This window comes from Periophthalmus magnuspinnatus, chromosome 2, assembly GCF_009829125.3.
Source record: "Periophthalmus magnuspinnatus isolate fPerMag1 chromosome 2, fPerMag1.2.pri, whole genome shotgun sequence".
Classification (NCBI taxonomy): Eukaryota; Metazoa; Chordata; class Actinopteri; order Gobiiformes; family Gobiidae; genus Periophthalmus; species Periophthalmus magnuspinnatus.
Genome location: NC_047127.1, coordinates 15996914 through 16017355, shown reverse-complemented (window position 1 = coordinate 16017355; position 20442 = coordinate 15996914). Strand labels below are relative to the sequence as shown.

The 20442-nt window shown below is 43.6% G+C and overlaps 3 protein-coding genes across 6 annotated transcripts in view; all 3 read left to right on the top strand.

Moving 5' to 3' along the window:
* The window catches only part of LOC117381812 (ras-related protein Ral-B-like), an 80561-nt gene extending 64519 nt beyond the window's left edge, over positions 1 to 16042 (top strand). The window contains exon 6 of the transcript XR_008648941.1: positions 16019 to 16042. The gene's annotated coding sequence lies outside the window, so the exon portion shown is untranslated. The remainder of the gene's footprint in view (positions 1 to 16018) is intronic.
* Positions 1 to 20442, top strand: part of agap1 (ArfGAP with GTPase domain, ankyrin repeat and PH domain 1) — an 82257-nt gene that overhangs the window by 56312 nt on the left and 5503 nt on the right. For all 3 annotated transcript variants that reach the window (XM_033978957.2, XM_055226449.1, XM_055226453.1), the window contains 6 exons: positions 2641 to 2794; positions 4870 to 4998; positions 6710 to 6838; positions 11105 to 11259; positions 11640 to 11730; positions 12841 to 13063. In XM_033978957.2, the coding sequence (XP_033834848.1) occupies positions 2641 to 2794; positions 4870 to 4998; positions 6710 to 6838; positions 11105 to 11259; positions 11640 to 11730; positions 12841 to 13063 (881 nt within the window). The remainder of the gene's footprint in view (positions 1 to 2640; positions 2795 to 4869; positions 4999 to 6709; positions 6839 to 11104; positions 11260 to 11639; positions 11731 to 12840; positions 13064 to 20442) is intronic.
* The window catches only part of cdk15 (cyclin-dependent kinase 15), a 227410-nt gene continuing 220263 nt past the window's right edge, over positions 13296 to 20442 (top strand). For both annotated transcript variants that reach the window (XM_055226555.1, XM_055226535.1), the window contains exon 1: positions 13296 to 13329. The gene's annotated coding sequence lies outside the window, so the exon portion shown is untranslated. The remainder of the gene's footprint in view (positions 13330 to 20442) is intronic.

Sequence of the window (20442 nt, the reverse complement as noted above, 5' to 3'; positions counted from 1 at the left end):
TCCAGATGTGAATGCTCCTGTCTTTATCTCTTCTTACATATATTTGACAGAAGTCATGATGTCATCTGAAGCCCGTCTAATCTGTCTGTGTAAATCACGATAACATAGACACATTAACCATAATTAGTGTGAGTGTTTTGGCTCGGCTCTGTAATTATCCAAACGAGCCGATGTCCACGCGTCTCCCAGGACTCGTTAAGTGCAGCGTTTGGCCCGGGTTCGGCTCACATTTGGCCCAGGTTACGCGCCGCATTTGGCCCGTCTTCGGCGTATGGCGCTGTGGGCGTGTTCTAAAAAGGATTCCAAACGTGCACTTGAGATGGAGAGCTCTGTGTGATGGTGTCATTAGTGAGGAGAGGGAGGTGTTTGAACTGGTAATCCCGCCGTGAGAGGGCTGCTCTTTTACATGGGGATTTGGCAGTGAATTGACACACACTGCTCAGGTTCATACTGTTTTAATAGAGCTCCAAGATTAACCACAATCTAATCGAAATCGCAATTAGCAAATCTCAAAGTGACACAATTTCCCCCAAAAACAACTAAATCTGTCTTCTTCTGCATAAAACCTGCTAACCCTGTAGTTTAGATCTGTACAAACATGTTCTGAAACGTCACTGTGTCAGATGCCCTCCCTGCGTGTCAGATGCCCTCCATGTATCTTCATAAATACATTCTGATTTTCACTAACAACAGATCACCTTCAGGATTTAAAGACGCACTGCGTAACTTTCAGCATAGCAACTACAGTAATTGTGTCTCCCCATTCGTCCTTGTCTCCATAGAGATGTTATTGGTTTGCATGTAATGTTCCACAGTATGGCATTAACGTATTTATTCGCATGGAGACAAGGAAGTGACGCTAACCAGGCCAGATTAGACAGGTCAGACCTGTGGAGAGCCGAGCCTGTTCAGTCAGAATGCATGTCTATCGAGGTGGATTTCAGAAATAAAAACACTGAATCAATGAATAGAATAGTAAGACGGATCAGTTTCATGCCATGCTGCGGAACATTCCAGGGAATGCAATAATCTCCATGGAGACAAGCTGTGATAAATCTGGCCGCTCTATAAGGGGAGGTAAAGTTATTGTTGTTGCTATACAGAAAGTCATGCAGTGCGGCTTTAACTCCTGAAGGTAATGTGTCAATAGTAAAAATCTATATTTATTAATTCTATGGAGACAATTTTTAAAATAAATTTTAAATCAGACTTGTTCCGCAAACTGGACTTTTCAGAGCTTCTATCCATGTTCTAGTTGTTTCCTTCTCGTTTACGGCGAAGTCAGCTCCCATTGGGCACCACAATTTTCTAATGTGGAAGTCAGCGGACTTGTTTCCTTTATTAAATCAGTATTGTGATTTAAAATGTCAAATGTGATTTAAATCAGTATTGTGATTTAAAATGTCCAAATCTTTATCTACGGTTGCCATAGATTATAACTATAGAGCACACAAGCACAATATGTCTGATTAAAGACCAACCGCATTTGAGTTAAAGTAAATGTATACAGGGCACATGTCCGGTGCTTATTGGACGATGTTGTTAGTCTCTTTGACTCGTGTTTGAATAATCTCAAGTATCAGATGTCTGACCTGTGTCCGTGTCACGGCCTCCTTCTGCTTCTGAAGTGTAAATATATCTCATAATCCTCCTCATTATTTCCCATAATCCTCTGTGTTCCCTTGTACGATCTGTTTAATGTCTTTGTGTAATGTCTCTGTGTAAGTCGCCGCTCATGTGTCCCTCTGGACCAGGGACAGAAGGACAAACATCAGCACTTCAAAATAAAGTGCTCCACACTTGAGAAGAAAGGAGCTGCCCCTTCACAATAAGAGCGCAAGGAAACAGGGAATCAAAGAGATTTAATCCACTGGAGAGGGATTTAGGAATGAGGGAGAGGAGAGGGAGGAAGGCGGAGAGGGAAGGAGGGAGGGTGAGAGGAAGAGGTTCTTAAGGAGCAAGGGAACATGTGGAGATGAGAGGGAGAAATAGAAGAGGAGTGAGAGAGAGAGAGAGAGAAAGAAAGGGAGACAGAAGATATGGAGGAGAGGTAGAGAGAAGAGGTGGACAGCAGGAGGTGAATGTTAGAGGGTCATTATCTACACCAGAAGCTCCACAGGACTCTCCAGAGCAAAAGAACAGAGGAACAGAGGAGGAGCAGGGGAGAGGAAGAGAGGGACAGAAGAGGAGCGGGGGTAGAGGGGGAGAGGAGGAAAGGAGAAGAGTTGCGGAGGAGGAAAAGGGAAGGGGGGAGAGGGACAGGAGGGGGAGAGGGATAAGAGGAGGACAGGTACAGAGAGGAGAGGGACAGGAGGAGGAGCACCTGCAGCCATGAATCAGTGCTAGTGCAGCCTCTGCAGCTCAGTGAGTGAATTCTGGAAGTTCTGAGCTTTCACATGAGGCCTGTACATAAACTAAGAATGAGACATACTTTGATGAGGCTCTGGCAACATGGGGTAACTTTTTAAAATGTAAGAGGCAGGTTACAGACAGTTTCTCTTACAGAATTGGAATAAGAGTTATTATTGTTGTAAATAATTATGCTGTTGTATATATCACAGGACTGCACACAGAAGTGTAATAAGTGTTACTGTTAATGTTTTAATGATATATAGTGGTAATACTGTTCTTATTTTTCAGGACTACATGCAGAACGTTCACGGCAAAGAGATTGATCTCCTCAGAACCACAGTGAAGGTTCCAGGAAAAAGACCTCCACGAGCCGTGTCCACCTGCGCTGTTGCCAAGAGCAACGGGTTAAACAAGGAGCTGAGCAACCTGCAGATTAGTACAGGTAATACTACTACTGCTAATACTACTTCTAATACTATTGTAACTAAGAGCAAAGTCTGCTAATAAGTACAGGTGCTACTACTAATACTACTGCAAAAGTAATATAAGTAAAAGGCCAAAGAGCCCAACTACTACAACTGTAACTGAGACCTGCATGTGTCCCTGTAATATGACATTTAAACCAGGACTAAACCCCTGCGTGTCCTGTGTGTTTAGACCTGGTTTAGTCCTGCTTTAGTCCTGGTTTAGTCCCCACTTTAGTTGCCTCTTTAGTCCCTGCTTTAGTCCTGGTTTAGTCCCCACTTTAGTTCCTGCTTTAGTCCCGGTTTTAGTCCTGGTTTAGTCCTGGTTTAATCCCCACTTTAGTCCCTGCTTTAGTCCCTACTTTAGTCCCTGCTTTAGTCCTGGTTTAGTCCCTCGTATCCCGCGGCGATGGCGTTTACGTTCGATTAAAGCGCATTAAAACAGGGCTGTGATCCAGGAGCTCACGGAGCGCGCTCAGTCGCCCGTGTGACTATAATGACATCATGAATATTAAACGAGGAGAGGATAATGAGGCCAGAGGAGAGGGAGATGAGAAAAGGAAGGGGGGAAGAGAGGAAGAGATGGAGGTAGAAGGGAGGCAGGAGGGGAGAAAGACTGGAAATGAGAGGAGAGAGGGAGAGAGAGGGGGGCGAGCGGAGGAAGCGAGATGTAGGGAGAGATGGGGAAGAGAACGAGAGAACGTTTAACGAGGCTCTGCGGAGGAGGAGGAGGACACAAATAATCATCAGGAAATCTCCGCTAACGAGGCGATATCTGCACCAATTACACTAATATGACATTTAAGAACAGGACTAAATCAGGACTAAATCAGAACCACATCAGTTCTGAACCAGGACTAAACCACTACTGAAGTGGTAGTGAACCAGGACTCAAATAGGACTGAACCACATCCAAACCTGGTCCAAACCAATTCCAAACCAGGACCGAACCAGGACCGAACCAGATCTAAACAGTTGTATATGTTGGCTGTTCCTCTCGGATGCTCTCTCATGTCTCGGTGTAATCGTGTGCTTGTTTTGGCTGGCGTCCTGATGGCGCTGTGATAAATTCGTGGTCATTTGAGTCTGTGAGTGATTGGATGTGGCAGATGTGTGGGCGGAGTCTGGAGCAGGATCATAATTAAACTCGACTTTGTCAAACCAGAATCGGATCCATAAATGTGATGTTACGGCTCCATCTGGACTCAAGAAACCAACGCTAAGGATTAACACACAAATTAAGCTAAATAATTATTATGAAAAACCCACAAGTCTGAGGTTTTTAAAGTACCTGATTTTTCAAAGCTTTTATCCATGTTATTGTTGTTTCCTTCTCATTGACCCACTGAAGTTATATTTGGAGTGATTTATACATGTTTGGGTAATCTTTATTCTCCGCCCACTGGTGTCCTTCTCCGGTCATATTTTCTTCATCAGTGATACACGCAGAATTCAGCAGTCATTTTGCTGATTACATTAGTGTGATGTGCAGCTATCCAGGGGGCAGGGGCCGACAGCATGCGGTACTTTGTGGTGATGACGTTTGTGGCACGTTTTCTATTGTGGAAGTCAGCTTGTTTCTTTTGTTAAGTCGTTTTAGATCAATATTGTGATTTTAATCTTCAAATTATAACATTATGATCCATGGGTGTCATAACTATAGCAGACACAAGCACAATATGTCTGCTTTAAACATTAAAACATTTTAAACAGCTTTCAGTTATTCCTGACTTACCTTATGCATTCTGAGTATTCTAAGTATTCACCATGATAAGTTTATAAGCACTTTTCACAAAAAGATCAGAGAAGAGTTTTGGTAAAGCTAACACCAACTACCATGCTAACAGTGCACTTCCTGATTGTCAGACAATAACATGCTTTATAATTAGATGCATAATTTGTGGTACTTGCCATGGGTTTTAGAATTCTCTCCTCAGGCTCAGTCAGCAGCAGTTCATCTGTAGTGTCTCAGATGGGCTCCCTGTGTCCCAGATGCCCTCCCTGCATGTCAGATTGTGTCAGATGCCCTCCCTGACCATGTGTCTCTCCTCAGGCTCAGTCAGCAGCAGTTCATCCGTAGTGTCTCAGATGGGCTCCGGGGGGCACCAGAGATCCTTCTCTGTGTCCAGCGCTGACCAGTGGACAGACGCCACAGTCATCGCCAACTCTGGTATAAACACAGGTACTACCACTACTAATACTATAATACTACAACAGCTGCTGCTGCTACTGCTACTGCTACTGCTACTGCTACTGCTACTGCTACTGCTACTGCTACTACTACTACTACTACTACTACTACTACTACTACTACTACTACTACTACTACTACTACTACTACTACTACTACTACTACTACTACTACTACTACTACTACTACTACTACTACTACTACTACTACTACTACTACTACTACTACTATTACTGTTACTGTTACTACTGTTCTACTGTTCTACTACTACTGTCACTGCAATTACCACCAACTCAGGCATTTATATGATTATCTATTGATATTTATTAGCATGTTGCCATTGACTTGCAGCATGCGCAGATCATAGGCTGTACATATCTCTAGAACGCAGTGGCTAGCGGGATAGATATGTCCAAACAGGAAGTGAGCATGGGCAAGAATCGTCTTCATTGACTCTGTTTCCAGATCACTTTCCATTGAAAAACTGTGGCCCCTCATTTTGTAACTGCTATCATCAGGCTTCTCAGTTTGTTTTTAAATGTTTGTATTGACCCGCTCTACATGATCCTGATGTTTTAGTTTTGTTATTCCATTAATCAACATTTGAACATTCATAAAGGACAAGTCAGGGGCCTCCTTTCGCCAAAGTTGCGCCCTCAAGTGTTAGCAGCAGGTTTTAATTGACAGCGTGGCGAAGCATCCACCTCCTGCCAAACTAGTGGTGCTGCCAGCAAAGGGCAACAGCCTTGCTCTGGATTGGCTTTTTGGTTGCTCTGATACTTGCAGTGTGAATTAAACATTTTGGAACTTGGCTCCAGATCCTTCAGTCTGGGGTCTGGGGTCTACTAACAAAGACATCTGCCATTAAGAGCAGGTCATATTTAAAACGTTCTAAAGTTGTCATTGTGATTTAAAATGGACTGACACATGACATCACACATCACACGCGTCACATGACACGTCACATGACACATGTTTGATTGACAGCTGCTTCGGGCTCCAAAGTTTAGTCGTGACAAACGCTGCACTTAGAGCCTGTCACTCAACCAACCACTTTAATGAACTCATGATACACTGCACCCAATGTGTGCCAGATATACAAGTGTACAGTATACTGAGAGGGTTAGACCTTGTTCAGACCTGATTCATACCTGGTGTAGACATGATGTTGACCTCGGGTAGACTTTGTTCCAACCTTGTTTTATTGAGATGTATTATTTCCAATTCAGTCTTGGCTTAGCACCTGGTTCAGACCTGGTTCAGACCTGGTTCAGACCTGGTTCAGACCTGGTTCAGACCTGGTTCAGACCTGGTTCAGACCTGGTTCAGACCTGATTTGGTTCTAGTTTAGTCCTGCTGCTTTAGATGGTTGACTACTGGGGGGGCCTCAGTATTTGAGTTGCTGCTTACTGTGTCAGCTCTCATTAGAATAAGCCCCAGTCCTTCTGTCATCACAGTCCACTCTAGACCAGAATCTACAGACCCCTTAAGACCTCTAAAGACCTGTCAGGTCCTGGTTTAGTCCAACTTGAACCACAGCTGAGACCCGCCCCGAGACTACACTTATTTACCTCTCATTAAAGACTGAAAGAGGACAATTAGACCAGACTGTTCAGATCCAGGGACCGAACCATGGACCGAACCAAGGACTAAAACCTAGTCCAAATCCGATGTAATCTCAGGCTTGTCTCTTGTCTTTCAGAATCTCTGCTGGGAGATTGCTCCAGTCCAAAGATGGAGCCTCCTCCATCGCCTCACGCCAACCGCAAGAAACACCGACGCAAGAAGAGCACGAGTAACTTCAAGGCTGATGGACTGCTCACTAATGAAGGTACTACAACAGTTAGACCCAAGATGGACTGAGTTTTTGACCTGATTTAGACTTGGGTTAGACTGATGGGTTGCTCGCCAACAGAGGTACTAAAGACTTAGGTCTATCTTAGGTCCATTTCAGGTCTATCTTAGGTCTGAGATGGACCTGGGATGGACCTGAGATGAACCCGGTTTAGACCCTGTTTAGACCCGGCAACAAAGGTATTAGACTTAGACCGGTGTTAAACCTGGTTTAGTCCTGCTTTAGACCTGGTTTAATCCTACTTTAGACTGGGCTTAATCCTAGTTTAGTTTTGGTTTAGTACTGCTTTAGTAAGTCTGGTCTGTCTCATAACCAGTAGGATGTCAGTTGAAATTCTGGTTCAGTGCCTTTGAGCTTGTGATTGGTCAGAGAATGGTCTGTCCCAGGGTGACTGCGATTGGGCCTGTTCTGGTCCTGTCCTGGACCTGTCCTGGACCTGTCCTGGACCTGTCCTGGACTTGTCTTGGACCTGTCTTGGACCTGTCCTGGACCTGTCCTGGACCTGTCCTGGACCTGTCCTGGATCTGTTTAATTCAGTTTTATTTTAGGGACAAATAATTGAATCATTTGTGTCTTTTACATCATTCCTCTTTTAGGGACAGTCCCACGTTCATGGCTTTGGTCTAAGGTTCATTTTACATATTTGTCTAATGTGGGGTCAGAGGTCAAACGTGGATCAAATGGCTTCGTCTGATTGGTCCTCTGTACAGGTGACACAGATGATACAGGTGAGGGGACAGCGGGCATTTTGATTGGTCTAAATTCTTTCATAATGATTCTCTGATTGTCCAATTTAAAATCTGTGCTCTGATTGGTCAAAGTGGGGCTCCTTTGATGTGGGGTCAGTTAGAAAGGTTAGGGGTCAAACTTGGGGTCAAACAGGTGCAGAGAGGGTGTGTCAAATGCCCTCCCTGTTTGTCTGATGCCCTCCCCGTGTGTCAGATGCCCTTCCCGTGTGTCAAATGCCCGTCCAGTGTGTCAGATGTGTGTCAGATGCCCTCCCGCTGTGTCAGATGCCCTCCCGGTGAGTCAGATGCCCTCCCAGTCGTGGAGCTTGTTAGTTGTTATGATTTAAATACTCGTTCATTAGCGTTTGGTGAAAGAGGCGACATCTGTAGCACAGCTGCTCCCTCTCAGGGACAAACCGCTCCAACCATCAAACCTGCTTCAGCTATCATCAGAGGGGAGTAGGGGAAAGGAGGGAGAGAGAGAAGGAGAGAGACAGAAGGGGAGAGAAAGAAGGGGGGAGAGAGGACCAGGGGGGAGAAAGATCATACAGAAGGAAGAGAGGGAATGAGGGGAAGGAAGAAAAGATGAGAGAGGGGGAGAGAGAGAGGGAAAGGAGGAAGAGAGGGAAGGAGAGAAGGATAAAGAGAGAGGGCAAGAGCAGGAAGACAGAGAGGATCCTGCTGTGGGACATCTGTGCAGAGATCAAATTAAAAACTGACTTTCAATTAGAACAGAGAAACGGAAGAGAATTTACCACATGAAAATTATAATTTTGTAAGAATGAACACAAACGTCATTTAATCCTGGTCAAGTCCCGGTCAAGTCCCGGTCAAGTCCCGGTCAAGTCCCGGTCAAGTCCCGGTCAAGTCCTGGTTCAGACCATTGTTTCAGTCTTGGTTTAGTCTTGATTCTGTCCTGGTTCCATCCTGGTTAAGTCCTGCTTTAGTCCATCGTTTCAGTCCCGGTTCATTCCTTGTTCAGTCCTGATGTAGTTCATATGTAGTTAGTCCTGGTTTAACCTTTGCTTTCTGTTCAGACTGTCTGAAACACTTGTCAATGCCCTCATGTTCCCTGCTGCTTATTATTCTGTGTAGTGTAGATGTGACACAGTGTACAGCTCATTCACTCACACATCCCTCACATTTCACTTCAGCTCATTTCTGTGCTACTCTTTATATTATATTTCTGTATTTGTTTTTCATATTAGTTTTTCATATGAGTTTTGGTGTGTTGTGAAGCCGAGGCGCACTGACCTTTCACTGTGGGATAAGTGCAATTATTGTGTTTTAAACGCTACACGCTCGCTAACATTTAAAACGCGCTGCGCTAGCTCCAGGCGACCAATTGTATCACAGACGGGGAACCTGACGCAGCCGGGGTCAGAGAGCAAGGGTCAGGGATCATGCAGCATAGCGGGGAGGAGGAGGGGGCTACAGTCTGCCTTTAACCCTGTTCAAATGTGAGGAAATGTCCCGCAATGGGGCTTTAACCCTGTTCTAATGTGATGTAATGTTCTGCAATGGGGTTTAAAACCTGTTCTAATGTTAAGAACTGACAGAAAGACTGAAATCTGAACTGACTGAGTAATACAAGATTCACATTTCATATTTTTACAGATCTAAACTGCTGGGTTAGTGTTTTTCATGCAGGATAAGACCACAAGGAGGGCATTTGACATACAGGGAGGGCATCTGACACACAGAGACATTTCAGAACATGTTTGTACAGATCTATACTACAGAGTTAGCAGCTTTTATGCAAAATCAGACAGGAGATTGTGTTGTTTGTAGAGGAAATTATGCTACTTTAGAAACTATAGCCTTTTGAGATTTGCTAATTGAGTTGGTTTAAATTGTGATTTTGGTTTGATTGCGATGAATCTTGCAGCTCTACTGTGATGGTTGAGCGTGAATGTAATTGTGTAGTGCTACTTTAGTATTGGGCCCCAGGGCATCTCTCTCAGGTCTCTGAGTGAGAGTGTGTGTGTGTATAAATGCGTGTGTGTGTATAAATATGTCTCTCTGATTGGTCCCAAATGTCAGTGCCTCTGGATCTGTCACACTCCATTACCCCAGTATTAGACCACTGCATCTGTGTGGTCTAACACTAATACAGCTCAGTGTACAGGAGAATACACCAAATATACAACTAAATATTAGGCCTGTAGTCGTTTAGTTGATTCATCGATTGATGAATCTTTACAATCGAAAATCTGTTAGTCGACTCATTGTTTTATTTAGATGATAAGGTTTCTGTGGGACAACGGTAGAAAGGAGAAGTGACTGAGAGAGCTGAAAATTTGGTATTTTGATATTAAACTCATGATTCACACATTTGATCTGACTTGACATAAATACACTGCTTCCTAGTATATTTTTCTGCATAAATAGTAGTGGTCTTTGTAGTAGTAGTAGTGCATGTGAAGTCTTTTAAGTGCAGCTTGGGTCAGATACACAGAGATACAGAATGGTTTTGAGAGCTGCTTCAATTCTGGTTCAGTCCTGGTTTATTCCCTTTACACGTCTGTACTCTCTTGTGTAATTTGTCCCTTGGTGTAATATTCATAATAATAATATTGTAATTGTTTCTGTGACGGTGGATGGTTCTGACCTGGGGCCTTCATTAAACTCAAACTCATTTACATCATATTTTATTTACAACGCTCCAGAAAGCACTCAGATTATACAGCAGACTAGACCAGGTTTAGACCTGGTTTAGACTTGGGTTAGACCTAGTTTAGACTTGGGTTAGACCTGGTTTAGACCTGGTGTAGATCTGGTTTAGTTCCTGCCTTAGTCCTGATTTAGTCCTAGTTTAGACCCTGGTTTAGTCCTAGTTTAGACCCTGGTTTAGTCCTGGTTTAGTCCTAGTTTAGACCCTGGTTTAGTCCTAGTTTAGACCCTGGTTTAGTCCTGGTTTAGTCCTAGTTTAGACCCTGGTTCCCACATTTGATCTGACTTGACCTAAATACACTGCTTCCTAGTATATTTTTCTGCATAAATAGTAGATTGGTGGAGACTAAATACCGGTTTACCAGGACTAAACTGGTATTTAGTCCTGGTTTAGTCCTAGTTTAGACCCTGGTTTAGACCCAGTTTAAACCCGGTTTAGTCCTAGTTTAGACCCTGGTTTAGTCCTGGTTTAGTCCTAGTTTAGTCCTAGTTTAGACCCTGGTTTAGTCCTGGTTTAGTCCCAGACTTAAGACCTGGTCTTGGTTTAGATCTTGTTTATAGTATTGGACTATGACTTTAATTAGATGTGAGAAATTAATCAAAAATACTTTTTAATTATCCAAATATTGATGTGTTTATTTTATATTTAAAAATACAAAACCAAATTTCCATCATCATACGTTTGTTGGAAAATCTATTAATTTTGAGTTTAGCTAAGTTGTGCTTAAATTCACCATGTTGCTTCAGACCCAGAGGGTGAGTTTAAACTTTATGTCTCTGTTTCGACCTTATATCTGAATATTTTCATGCATTTCATAGATTTTTTGTTAATACATTTCAGATGCAGAGGAGAGCTTTGACTTCCAGATTGTGTCCCTCACTGGACAAACGTGGCATTTTGAGGCAACGTCGTACGAGGAGAGAGACGCCTGGGTCCAAGTCATCGAGAGTCAGATCCTCGCGTCTCTACAGAGCTGTGAATCCAGCAAAAACAAGGTAGTAAACTATCACTGTACTATACTACTACTACTGCTGCTGCTGCAGCATCCATACTAATACCATCCATACCATGCTCTTGCCTCAGACACTGAGTTACGGCTGTGTGATTCCAAGGGTGACATTTGTGAACCGAGCTGTTTGGCTTGTTTTAAGTTCCTACATATCTAATTAGGCCAGACTTTGATTGACATTTCAGACTGTGCCCTGCCCCTCTACCCTTTTCTGGAATATCCTGTGGAGGAGGAGCCACCCAACGCCATTTTGATTCCTGACTTGCCTGTCTTGCAACCATTTTAGTGAATGAGGCAGACTGACCAGATTAACTCCATCATATAAATATATAGTCTATGTTCTAAATATGTTTGTTTGTGTTATAGTCTCGGTTGCCGAGTCAGACTGAAGCTATGGCTCTGCAGGCCATCAGGAGCCAGAGAGGAAACAGCCGCTGTGTCGACTGCGGAGCCAACAGTGTGTACCATCTATAATATATATACAACTATTTACCCGTACATCTATATCTATTATACATCTGGGGGAGGCTCAAATGAATATTGTTCAAATGCAGATTTGTGTTGTAATACAGCAGATTTTTGGGTCTAGTCACTAATAGGAATGACCAGGTTCCACAATTTGGGAATTTACCTTTTGGATATTTTCATTGTAAAGTACAATGTAATCAACAGGGAAAACTGTGTCTGTTCTATCTGAAAGTATGATATCGTCACATTCTACAATCTTAAAACCACCAATATTCATACTTTGCAGTGACATCACACTAGGAGTGTACTACATCTATCTCTATGGTGGAATGTTCAGCAGTTACCATGGTGATGCACACATTTGTCGGGGCGACAGTGGCTCAGTGGTTAGAGTGTTGGTCCCCCAACCCGAAGGTCGGAGGACCAAGTTCTGTCGTTGTGTCCTTAGGCAAGACACTTCACCCACATTGCCTAGTATGAAAATGGTGTGTGCACAAATGATAGGTGGTGGTCGGAGGGGCCGATGGCACAGATTGGCAGCCTCGCTTCCGTCAGTCTGCCCCAGGGCAGCTGTGGCTACAGTAGTACCTTACCATCACCAAGTTTGGAAATGAATGAATAATGACTATAGTGTAGCGCTTTGAGAGGCTTTGAAAAAGCGCATTACAAGTGTAAGCCATTATCATTATTATTTGCAAACACTGCCAAAAAATTATGAAGATTGACTGAAAACTCAAGAAAAAAATGCAATGATTAATTCAAGCGTTCATGGTCCAGTTTAGGAGTTTGATTTTCAACAAAACATGAGGGATTAACTGAAAAACTGTTGGCTAATGCTAGCTAGGTTGTGACTGAAATGTTCTTTGAGAGGGACTTGTTTAACAGTGTAAATCATCTCACCTGTCGTAGTTCCAGCTAAGTTAGTTCTTTATTGTCCGATTGTGTTAAAACAAAGCTCAGTCTAACTTGAGTAACAGAGCTTCAGAAAGAGCAGTGCCTATTGTTAGCATCAACCCCCCCAGGGAATGTTGATCACATCAGCTGCAAAGTATCAATAGCTATATCTGTAACAGAGCTATGGCATCTTTCTCTGTTTCAGATCCGGACTGGGCCAGCCTTAACCTGGGGGCCCTGATCTGTATTGAATGCTCTGGGATCCACAGGAACCTGGGGACTCACCTGTCCAGAGTCCGGTCTCTGGATCTGGACGACTGGCCTCTGGAGCTCATCAAAGTCCTGAGCAGCATCGGCAACGAGCTGTGCAACGCTGTGTGGGAGGGGAACACCCAAGGGAGACCAAAGCCCACACCCGATGCAACAAGGTAAGAGACCAGGACTGAACCAGGACTGAACCAGGACTGAACCAGGACTGAACCAGGACTGAACCAGGACTGAACCAGGACTGAACCAGGACTGAACCAGGACTGAACCAGGACTGAACCAGGACTGAACCAGGACTGAACCAGGACTGAGCTGTGCAACACTGTGACAGCGGGCAGCACCCAAGAAACACCTATACCAGACCCGACGTAGCCAAGTAAGAGGTCTGAATCAGGACTAAACTAGGACTAAACCAGGACTAAATCAGGTTTAAACCAGGACTAAATCAGGTTTAAACCAGGACAAAACCTGGACTGAACCTGGACTGAACTCATGGGCTAAACATGGACTGAACCAGGACTGAACAGCCTCTCCCTCTGCTCCTGTCTGCTCTGAATCTCATATTTGTCAGTTTAATCATAAATTCATTAGTTAATCCCTGGAGCTCATTAGTGCTCAGCTTTGTATCGACTCTGCAGTGTCTGTGGCTCATTTTGCCTCCTATTCAGCAAAATCTGAAAATATTTACCACCAAAGTGACTCACAACAGACTAAAAAGTGCTCACACACTTTGGATACCATTTTGTGCTTGTTTCTGTTTAAAATGTTCAAATCATCGGCCATTTTGTGAGTCATGGATGTGCGTTCGATGCATGACTTTTGTGTGTGTGTGTGTGTGTGTGTGTGAGCATTATGGACTGTGCGTGTAAGAGGAGAAGGAGGAGAGAGGGGAGGAGGGGAGCTGGGGGTCGTTAAGGGCCCGATAATTGAGATGATATTGACGAGTTTGTGGAGCGCAGAGAGGAAACAGAGACAAACTGTAACACTGAAAAACGACTGATAAATACTGTCGATATCAGGAGAGAGCAAGAGATGAGAGAGAGGCATGCAGAGAATATGAGAAAAGGATGGAAAAGAGAAGAGTGGTTTAGTCATCGTTTAGACCTTGTTTAGTCCCGGTTTAGTCCCGGTTTAGTCCTGCTTTAGTCCTGCTTTAGTCCTGCTGTAGTCCTGCTTTAGTCCAAGTTTAGTTCCTGCTTTAGACCTGGTTTAGACTTGTTTTAGTTCTGGTTTAGTCCCTGGTTTAGTCCCTGTTTAGCCCTTCTTTAGTCCTGGTTTAGACTCTGTTCAAACCTAGTTTAAGCCTGGTTTTAGATGTGGTTTAGACTAGGTTTAGACCTGGTTCAGTCTTGGTCTTTCTATGGTCGTGTTCACCTCTTGTCGCCTCATAATTAGTTGGAGCTAATAGAATCAAGCGTTTGGCCTTTTCGCCGGTAATTACCCACGATCCTCTGCTCCTGCCCCTCCCCCCTCCCCCTCCCGTTCTGTAATTACCCACCATGCTTTGCTGCGGCCCCCCTTGCTGTAATTACCCAGAATGCTGAGGGTCGGGGTCAGGGAGAAGGCTGGCGGCCATATTTAACATTAAAATGATCCGCTCGTTAATTAACCTGAAGATCGTTAAATCGGCCAATCGCAAAATGAGAAAGTGTGTCCGCATCAGTCACCCGCGAACTACCCACCATGCACTGGGATAGAGGAGGCGAGGAGAGAGGAGAGAAGACAACGAGGTAGGACAGAGGGGACGAGGACAGAAGAGACAAGGAGGCGAAGAGAGAAGAGAAAGTGTGTCCGCATCAGTCACCCGCAAACTACCTACTATGCACCGGGACAGAGCAGAGAGGAGACAAAGGACTAGGAGGCAAGGAGGGAAGGAAGTAGGACAGAGGAGAAATATGTAGGGTGTCATGTCTGGACTAGAGATCAACTGATGGGTCTTTTTCATGGTCATTGCTGATACAGATTATTTAGAATCCAGAGCAACTGATCACCTCTGCTGATGTTTTGTCCTGATTTTGGTTATTTTCCCCAAATTATGTAATTTAAATTTACTACAAACTGCTGTAGTCAAGTTTTGTGCCGCCATCTCTTCTTATTAAAGTGTTAATATAAAGCGTTGTTTGTATTTTTAGGCAGCTGATCCACCAAAACAAAATATTGGTTTCTACTTGATATTTAAGACCAATAGTAGATACGCTAAAAAGTCCAAATATTGTCCCTATATACTGGCCAACCAATATATAGGCCTATCTCTAATCTGGACCACCCCTGGTGTAGTCCTGGTCTGATCCTGGTTTAGTTCCGGTTGAGTCCTGGTTTAGTCCTGATTTAGTCCTCTATTTGTGTAGTAAAGTACTTATTTTTCTGCAGTAATTTCTGGGACTAACCTGGAGTGAGACAGAGGACTAGACCCAGGCTGGTCTCTGGTCTGGAGTGGCAAGAGTTTAATTAAGAAGATTATATTCACAACAAAGAGTCCCCCAGGACCCACTGTCAAAAAGACCAGTTTATACAGACAGAAAGACCTCTTGTAGTCCTGCTTTAGTCCTGCTTTAGTCCTGCTTTAGTCCTGCTTTAGTCCTGCTTTAGTCCTGCTTTAGTCCTGCTTTAGTCCTGCTTTAGTCCTGATTAAACCTTCTTATCTTAACATGTTTGTATTGTAGATCTTCCAAACTAAATGCATTCTAGAGTAGGACCTATAAGGGCTAACCACTCTGCCGCTGTTATTAAAACTCCTGTCTGCTCCTGTCTGCTCCTGCCTGCGCTGCCTCTGCCTGCCTGCGCCTGCTCCTGTCTGTCCCTCTCTGCTCCTGTCTGCACCTGCCCCTCCGGCTCAGACTAAACTCTATTTTATCTTTCCTCTGAGGAGGAGACACAGTTCTTCATAAATTCTCCATAAATTTTCCATAATTTCCTGGACTTTAGACGTTTTTCCGACCGTTTTTTCCCATTTTTTTCCCGAGCGTTTCCCCTGAGTTATGGTGAGCTCATCCGTCTTGTGAAGTGTCCAGCTCCGAGATTTAACCATCGTTTGTCAAACTAAAATACTCCAGACTGGACCATTCACCAGGATTTATCATCTAAAGAGGGACAAGACTGAAGCGGATCTGAAACAGGGACTAATCCAGGACCAAGCCAGGGACTGAACCAGGGACTGAACCAGGGACTGAACCAGGGACTGAGCCGGGGTCTGAGCCGGGGTCTGAACCAGACAGAACTAGGAGGAACTGAAGTTAATTACCCTTGACAGTGGGTTTAGTCCTAATTTCTGATGTAGTCCCTGGTTCAGTCCCTGGTTCAGACCTGGTTCAGACCTGGTTCAGACCTGGTTCAGACCTGGTTTAGACCTGGTTTAGACCTGGTTTACTCCTGCGTTACACCCAGTTCAGTCCCTGGTTCAGTCCCTGGTTCAGACCTGGTTTAGACCTGGTTTAGTCCTTCTTTAGACCCACTTTAGTCCTGGTTCAGTCCTGGTTGAGTCCCTGGGGACTCCTGTCTGCTCTGGTCAGTGTTCATACAGATAAACGTGGACAGACTCAGACCTGAGGACACAAAATAAAGACAGAATATTCCTGAGTAAAGCTTTAATTAAATCACATGATGAATCTGCTCTGGGCTTCTGCTTCCTCTGAGTCCTGAGTCCCTCTGCCTGGACTAAACCTGGACTGAAGGAGAACTAAATCAGGACCAAAAGAGAACTAAACCAGGACTAAAAGAGGACTAAAAAGGACTAAATGAGGTCTAATGAAGTCAGTATCAAATAAAGGACTAAATCAGAGCCTTGATCTATACCAGGACTTTTAACTGTTCCTGCATTTTGGTTTCCCATTAATTAATTAATTCATTCATTAATTCATCCATTCAAAGATACAATATTTAGTTTTAAATTATTGTTTGCTATTGCAACCTCTATCATATAATACACATGCATCTTAATAAGTGCGTGGGTTGTTAATAGAAGTCAATTTTCCTCGTTAGCTTCCATTCGCATTAACGTTAGCTTCAGATACATAAACACATGGACAGGGCTAGCCTCAGAGCGCGGCGTTAGTTATCCTCATCAGTGACACATGAATCATCCTCTTATGATGTAAATAAGGATCATTTTCATATCTGTGTCTTAATGTGAGTCTGAGGCTACGCTCTCCAAGGTTAAATACATCTATCTCCTTCTCCTGATCTTACTCAGGAACACCTAAGGGAGTTATTTGAACTATGAGGGGGAGATACAGTCCTGGTTCAGTCCTGGTTCAGTCCTGGTTCAGTCCTGGTTCAGTCCTGGTTCAGTCCTGGTTCAGTCCTGGTTCAGTCCTGGTTCTTTAATGGTTCACTGCAGTCCTGGTTCAGTCCTGGTTCTTTAATGGTTTAGTCCTGAGTTTAGTGCCTAGTTTAGTCCAGGTTCAGTCCCTGGTTCAGTCCTGTTTCTGTCCTAGAACAATTCTGCTTTAGTCCTGGTTCAGTCCTATCTGACCCTCCTTGTTAACCTCTCTTCTTCCCACCCCCTGAATGCTTTCCTCCTGATTACATTAAAGACTATATGAGATTGTAATTGCAGTTATTTACATGATAATTGTAATGAGTCACTGCTCCTGTCGGTTCAGATTATCTCAGTTTAATAAACCTTCACTAAATAAATGTCTGTGTCTGATATAAATATGAATCATCCTTTAAATCAGAGATGACTGTAGTGTATGAACCCACAGGCTCTTAGCATTTCACTGTGAACCAAACAGGAGCAGACACATGTCGTCCATGTTTGTAGTCCTATACATTGGAGTATTTAAATAAAAACTTCTTTCTTTACTGCGCATTTAACCCAGAACATTTTGAGAAACCAGAATTCCCATATATCGTAAAGGAAATATCAGTATAGGACACCAGGGACTACACCAGGGACTACACCATCTCAACTAGGTATAAATTAAGGTCTGAACCGGAACTAAAGAGGAACTAAACCAAGACCAAATAAGTCCTGATCTAGACCTGGTTTCATTCTTGTTTAGTCCAGAGCATCTAAACAAACTCTTCCATTTTGTGTCTTTATTTTAGCATCTTTAAACATAATTATATGATGTTTCATAATGTAATCCTCCATTTTGTGTTCAGTTTAGTGGAAAAACACAACTCTGAACTGAACATGACCATCTTAAATATGACATTATTTGGACTTTCAAATCCTCACAGTATTTTTAGAAAATGTCCCTGGATTTTCAAATGGGCTCAAATTTAATGATGTAAATAAATGAACCACTCACATGAGGGATTACAGCTCTTCTCGTCTCGGGTTAAATCTGGCTTCAACACACTGCGTTTGTTTGATATTAAAATAATGTCTTGTTAAATATAAAAATGAACTGGCTCTAGATAATTGACATGGCTGATTTCTCTGGGTTTTGACCTTGTTCTTTATCAGCCAATTTGCGGTTTCACATTTGAGTCTCAGATTTGTGATGTGGTTTTGTTTACGGCATCGGACATTTGCGATTTTTTTGTTAATAGAATATTTCTGCGTTGTTAAACATGGAGTGAACATTAAACTGTGTCTTAATGATCTGCCCACACAAATGTCACTAAGACACGTGGAGATACAAATGGGAATGAACCAGGGCTGAGCCAGGTCTGAATCAGGACTAAACCCAGGAGTTTAAACTAGGCCTAAAAAAATAATAATAATTAAAAAAAAAATATATATATATATATATTTTTTTTTTTTTTTCAATAAGTAATCTCTCTTTCTCTCTCTCTTCGTCCTTCTCTCGCTCTTTTTGGGGTAATGATGTGAGTCCTGTCCTCTCCCTCTCTCCTCTGTTCTCCTCCTCTCTTCCCTCTCCTCTCTCCTCTCCCCCTCTCTCTCTATAATGACCTGAATAGTGTCCTCTCTCTCCCTTTCTCCTCTCCCTCTCCCCTCCCCTCTCTTCTCTTTCCTCTCTCTCTCTAATGATCTGAATCGTGTCTGAGTGTGTCTTAAATGATTCGGTCTCTGATGATCTTAATGACCCTTCATCTAAATTATCTCCAAATATCTCCACAAATGAGTTCAATTCTCACACAGAGAGAGGGGTGTGGTTTAGTCCTGGTTTAGTCCTGGTTTAGTCCTGGTTTAGTCCTGGTTTAGTCCTGGTTTAGTCCTGGTTTAGTCCTGGTTTAGTCCTGGTTTAGTCCTGGTTTAGCCCTGGTTTAGCCTTCCTTAGCCTCTGTTATAGACCCTGGTCTAGCCTCGGATTTAGTCCTGGTTTAGACCCTTCTTTAGACCTGGTTTAGTCCTGGTTTAGACCCTACTTTAGACCTGATTATTCCTGGTTTAGACCCTACTTTAGACCTGATTAGTCCTGGTTTAGACCCTGCTTTAGACCTATTTTAGTCCTGGTCTAGTCTAGACAAGGGACAATATTGAAATTTGGGGTGATTTTGGTGATCTTTGATCTTTGTTAACGATTATCACAGTTAATTTGTCCCTTTTGTCACAATTTTATCACAATAAACCATATTATTGTTTATTGTCCCATCCCTAGTTCAGTCCCTGGTTTAGTTCTGTTTTAGTTCAGGTTTAGCCCTGTTATAATACTGGTTTGGACCCTGTTTTAGTCCTCGTCCAGTTCCTGGTTAAGTCCTGTTTTAGACCCTGGTTTTGTCCTGTTTTAGTCCTGGTGCAGTCCCTGTTGGGGCCCTGTTATTCCATTAGTGGTTAATTGATTCTGTTGACGGTTAATTAGTCGACAGTGAGAGCAGGTCTAGACCTCGTTAGACCCTGGTTAGTCCTGGTTGAGATCTCGTCAGGTCCTTAATGAGCCTCTAATGAAGGGGAGCAGACAGAGCGCAGCTAACAGCATCTATCACTGTCAGTACTACAGACTGCAAAGGGGCATTATGGGAAGTGTAGTCTGTCATGACTGGGACTAAACCAGGACTAAGTCAGGACTGAACCAGGATTGAACCAGCTCTCAACCAGGAACTAAACCAGAACTATACCAGGGAGTAAATGAGGACTATATCAGGGACTAAACCTGGACTAGATTAAGCCCAGACCAGGATTGAACCAGAGACTAAACCAGAACTGAACCAGGGACTAAACAGATTGAACGAGGTCTGAACCAGGACTAGACCAGGCAACAGGAGGACAGACAGAAAAGAGGGATGGAGAAATGGGAAGGAGAGAGGAGGAGGAGACAGACAAAAGTGTGTGTGGGTCAGGTTTGATGAGATTTAAAGTGCTCTTAATTAGAACAATTACCCTCTGCTGTCCACACCTCATCACAACTCGTTAGGATAACCACACACAACCACACACATATATATGTACTAGAGCAGACTAAGACTCAACCAGGACTCAACCAGGACTCAACCAGGACTCAACCAGGACTCAACCAGGACTCAGCCAGGCCTAAACCAGGCCTAAACCAGGCCTAAACCAGGCCTAAACCAGGCCTAAACCAGGCCTCAGCCAGGACTCAGCCAGGACTCAGCCAGGACTCAGCCAGGACTCAGCCAGGACTCAGCCAGGACTCAGCCAGGACTCAGCCAGGACTCAGCCAGGACTCAG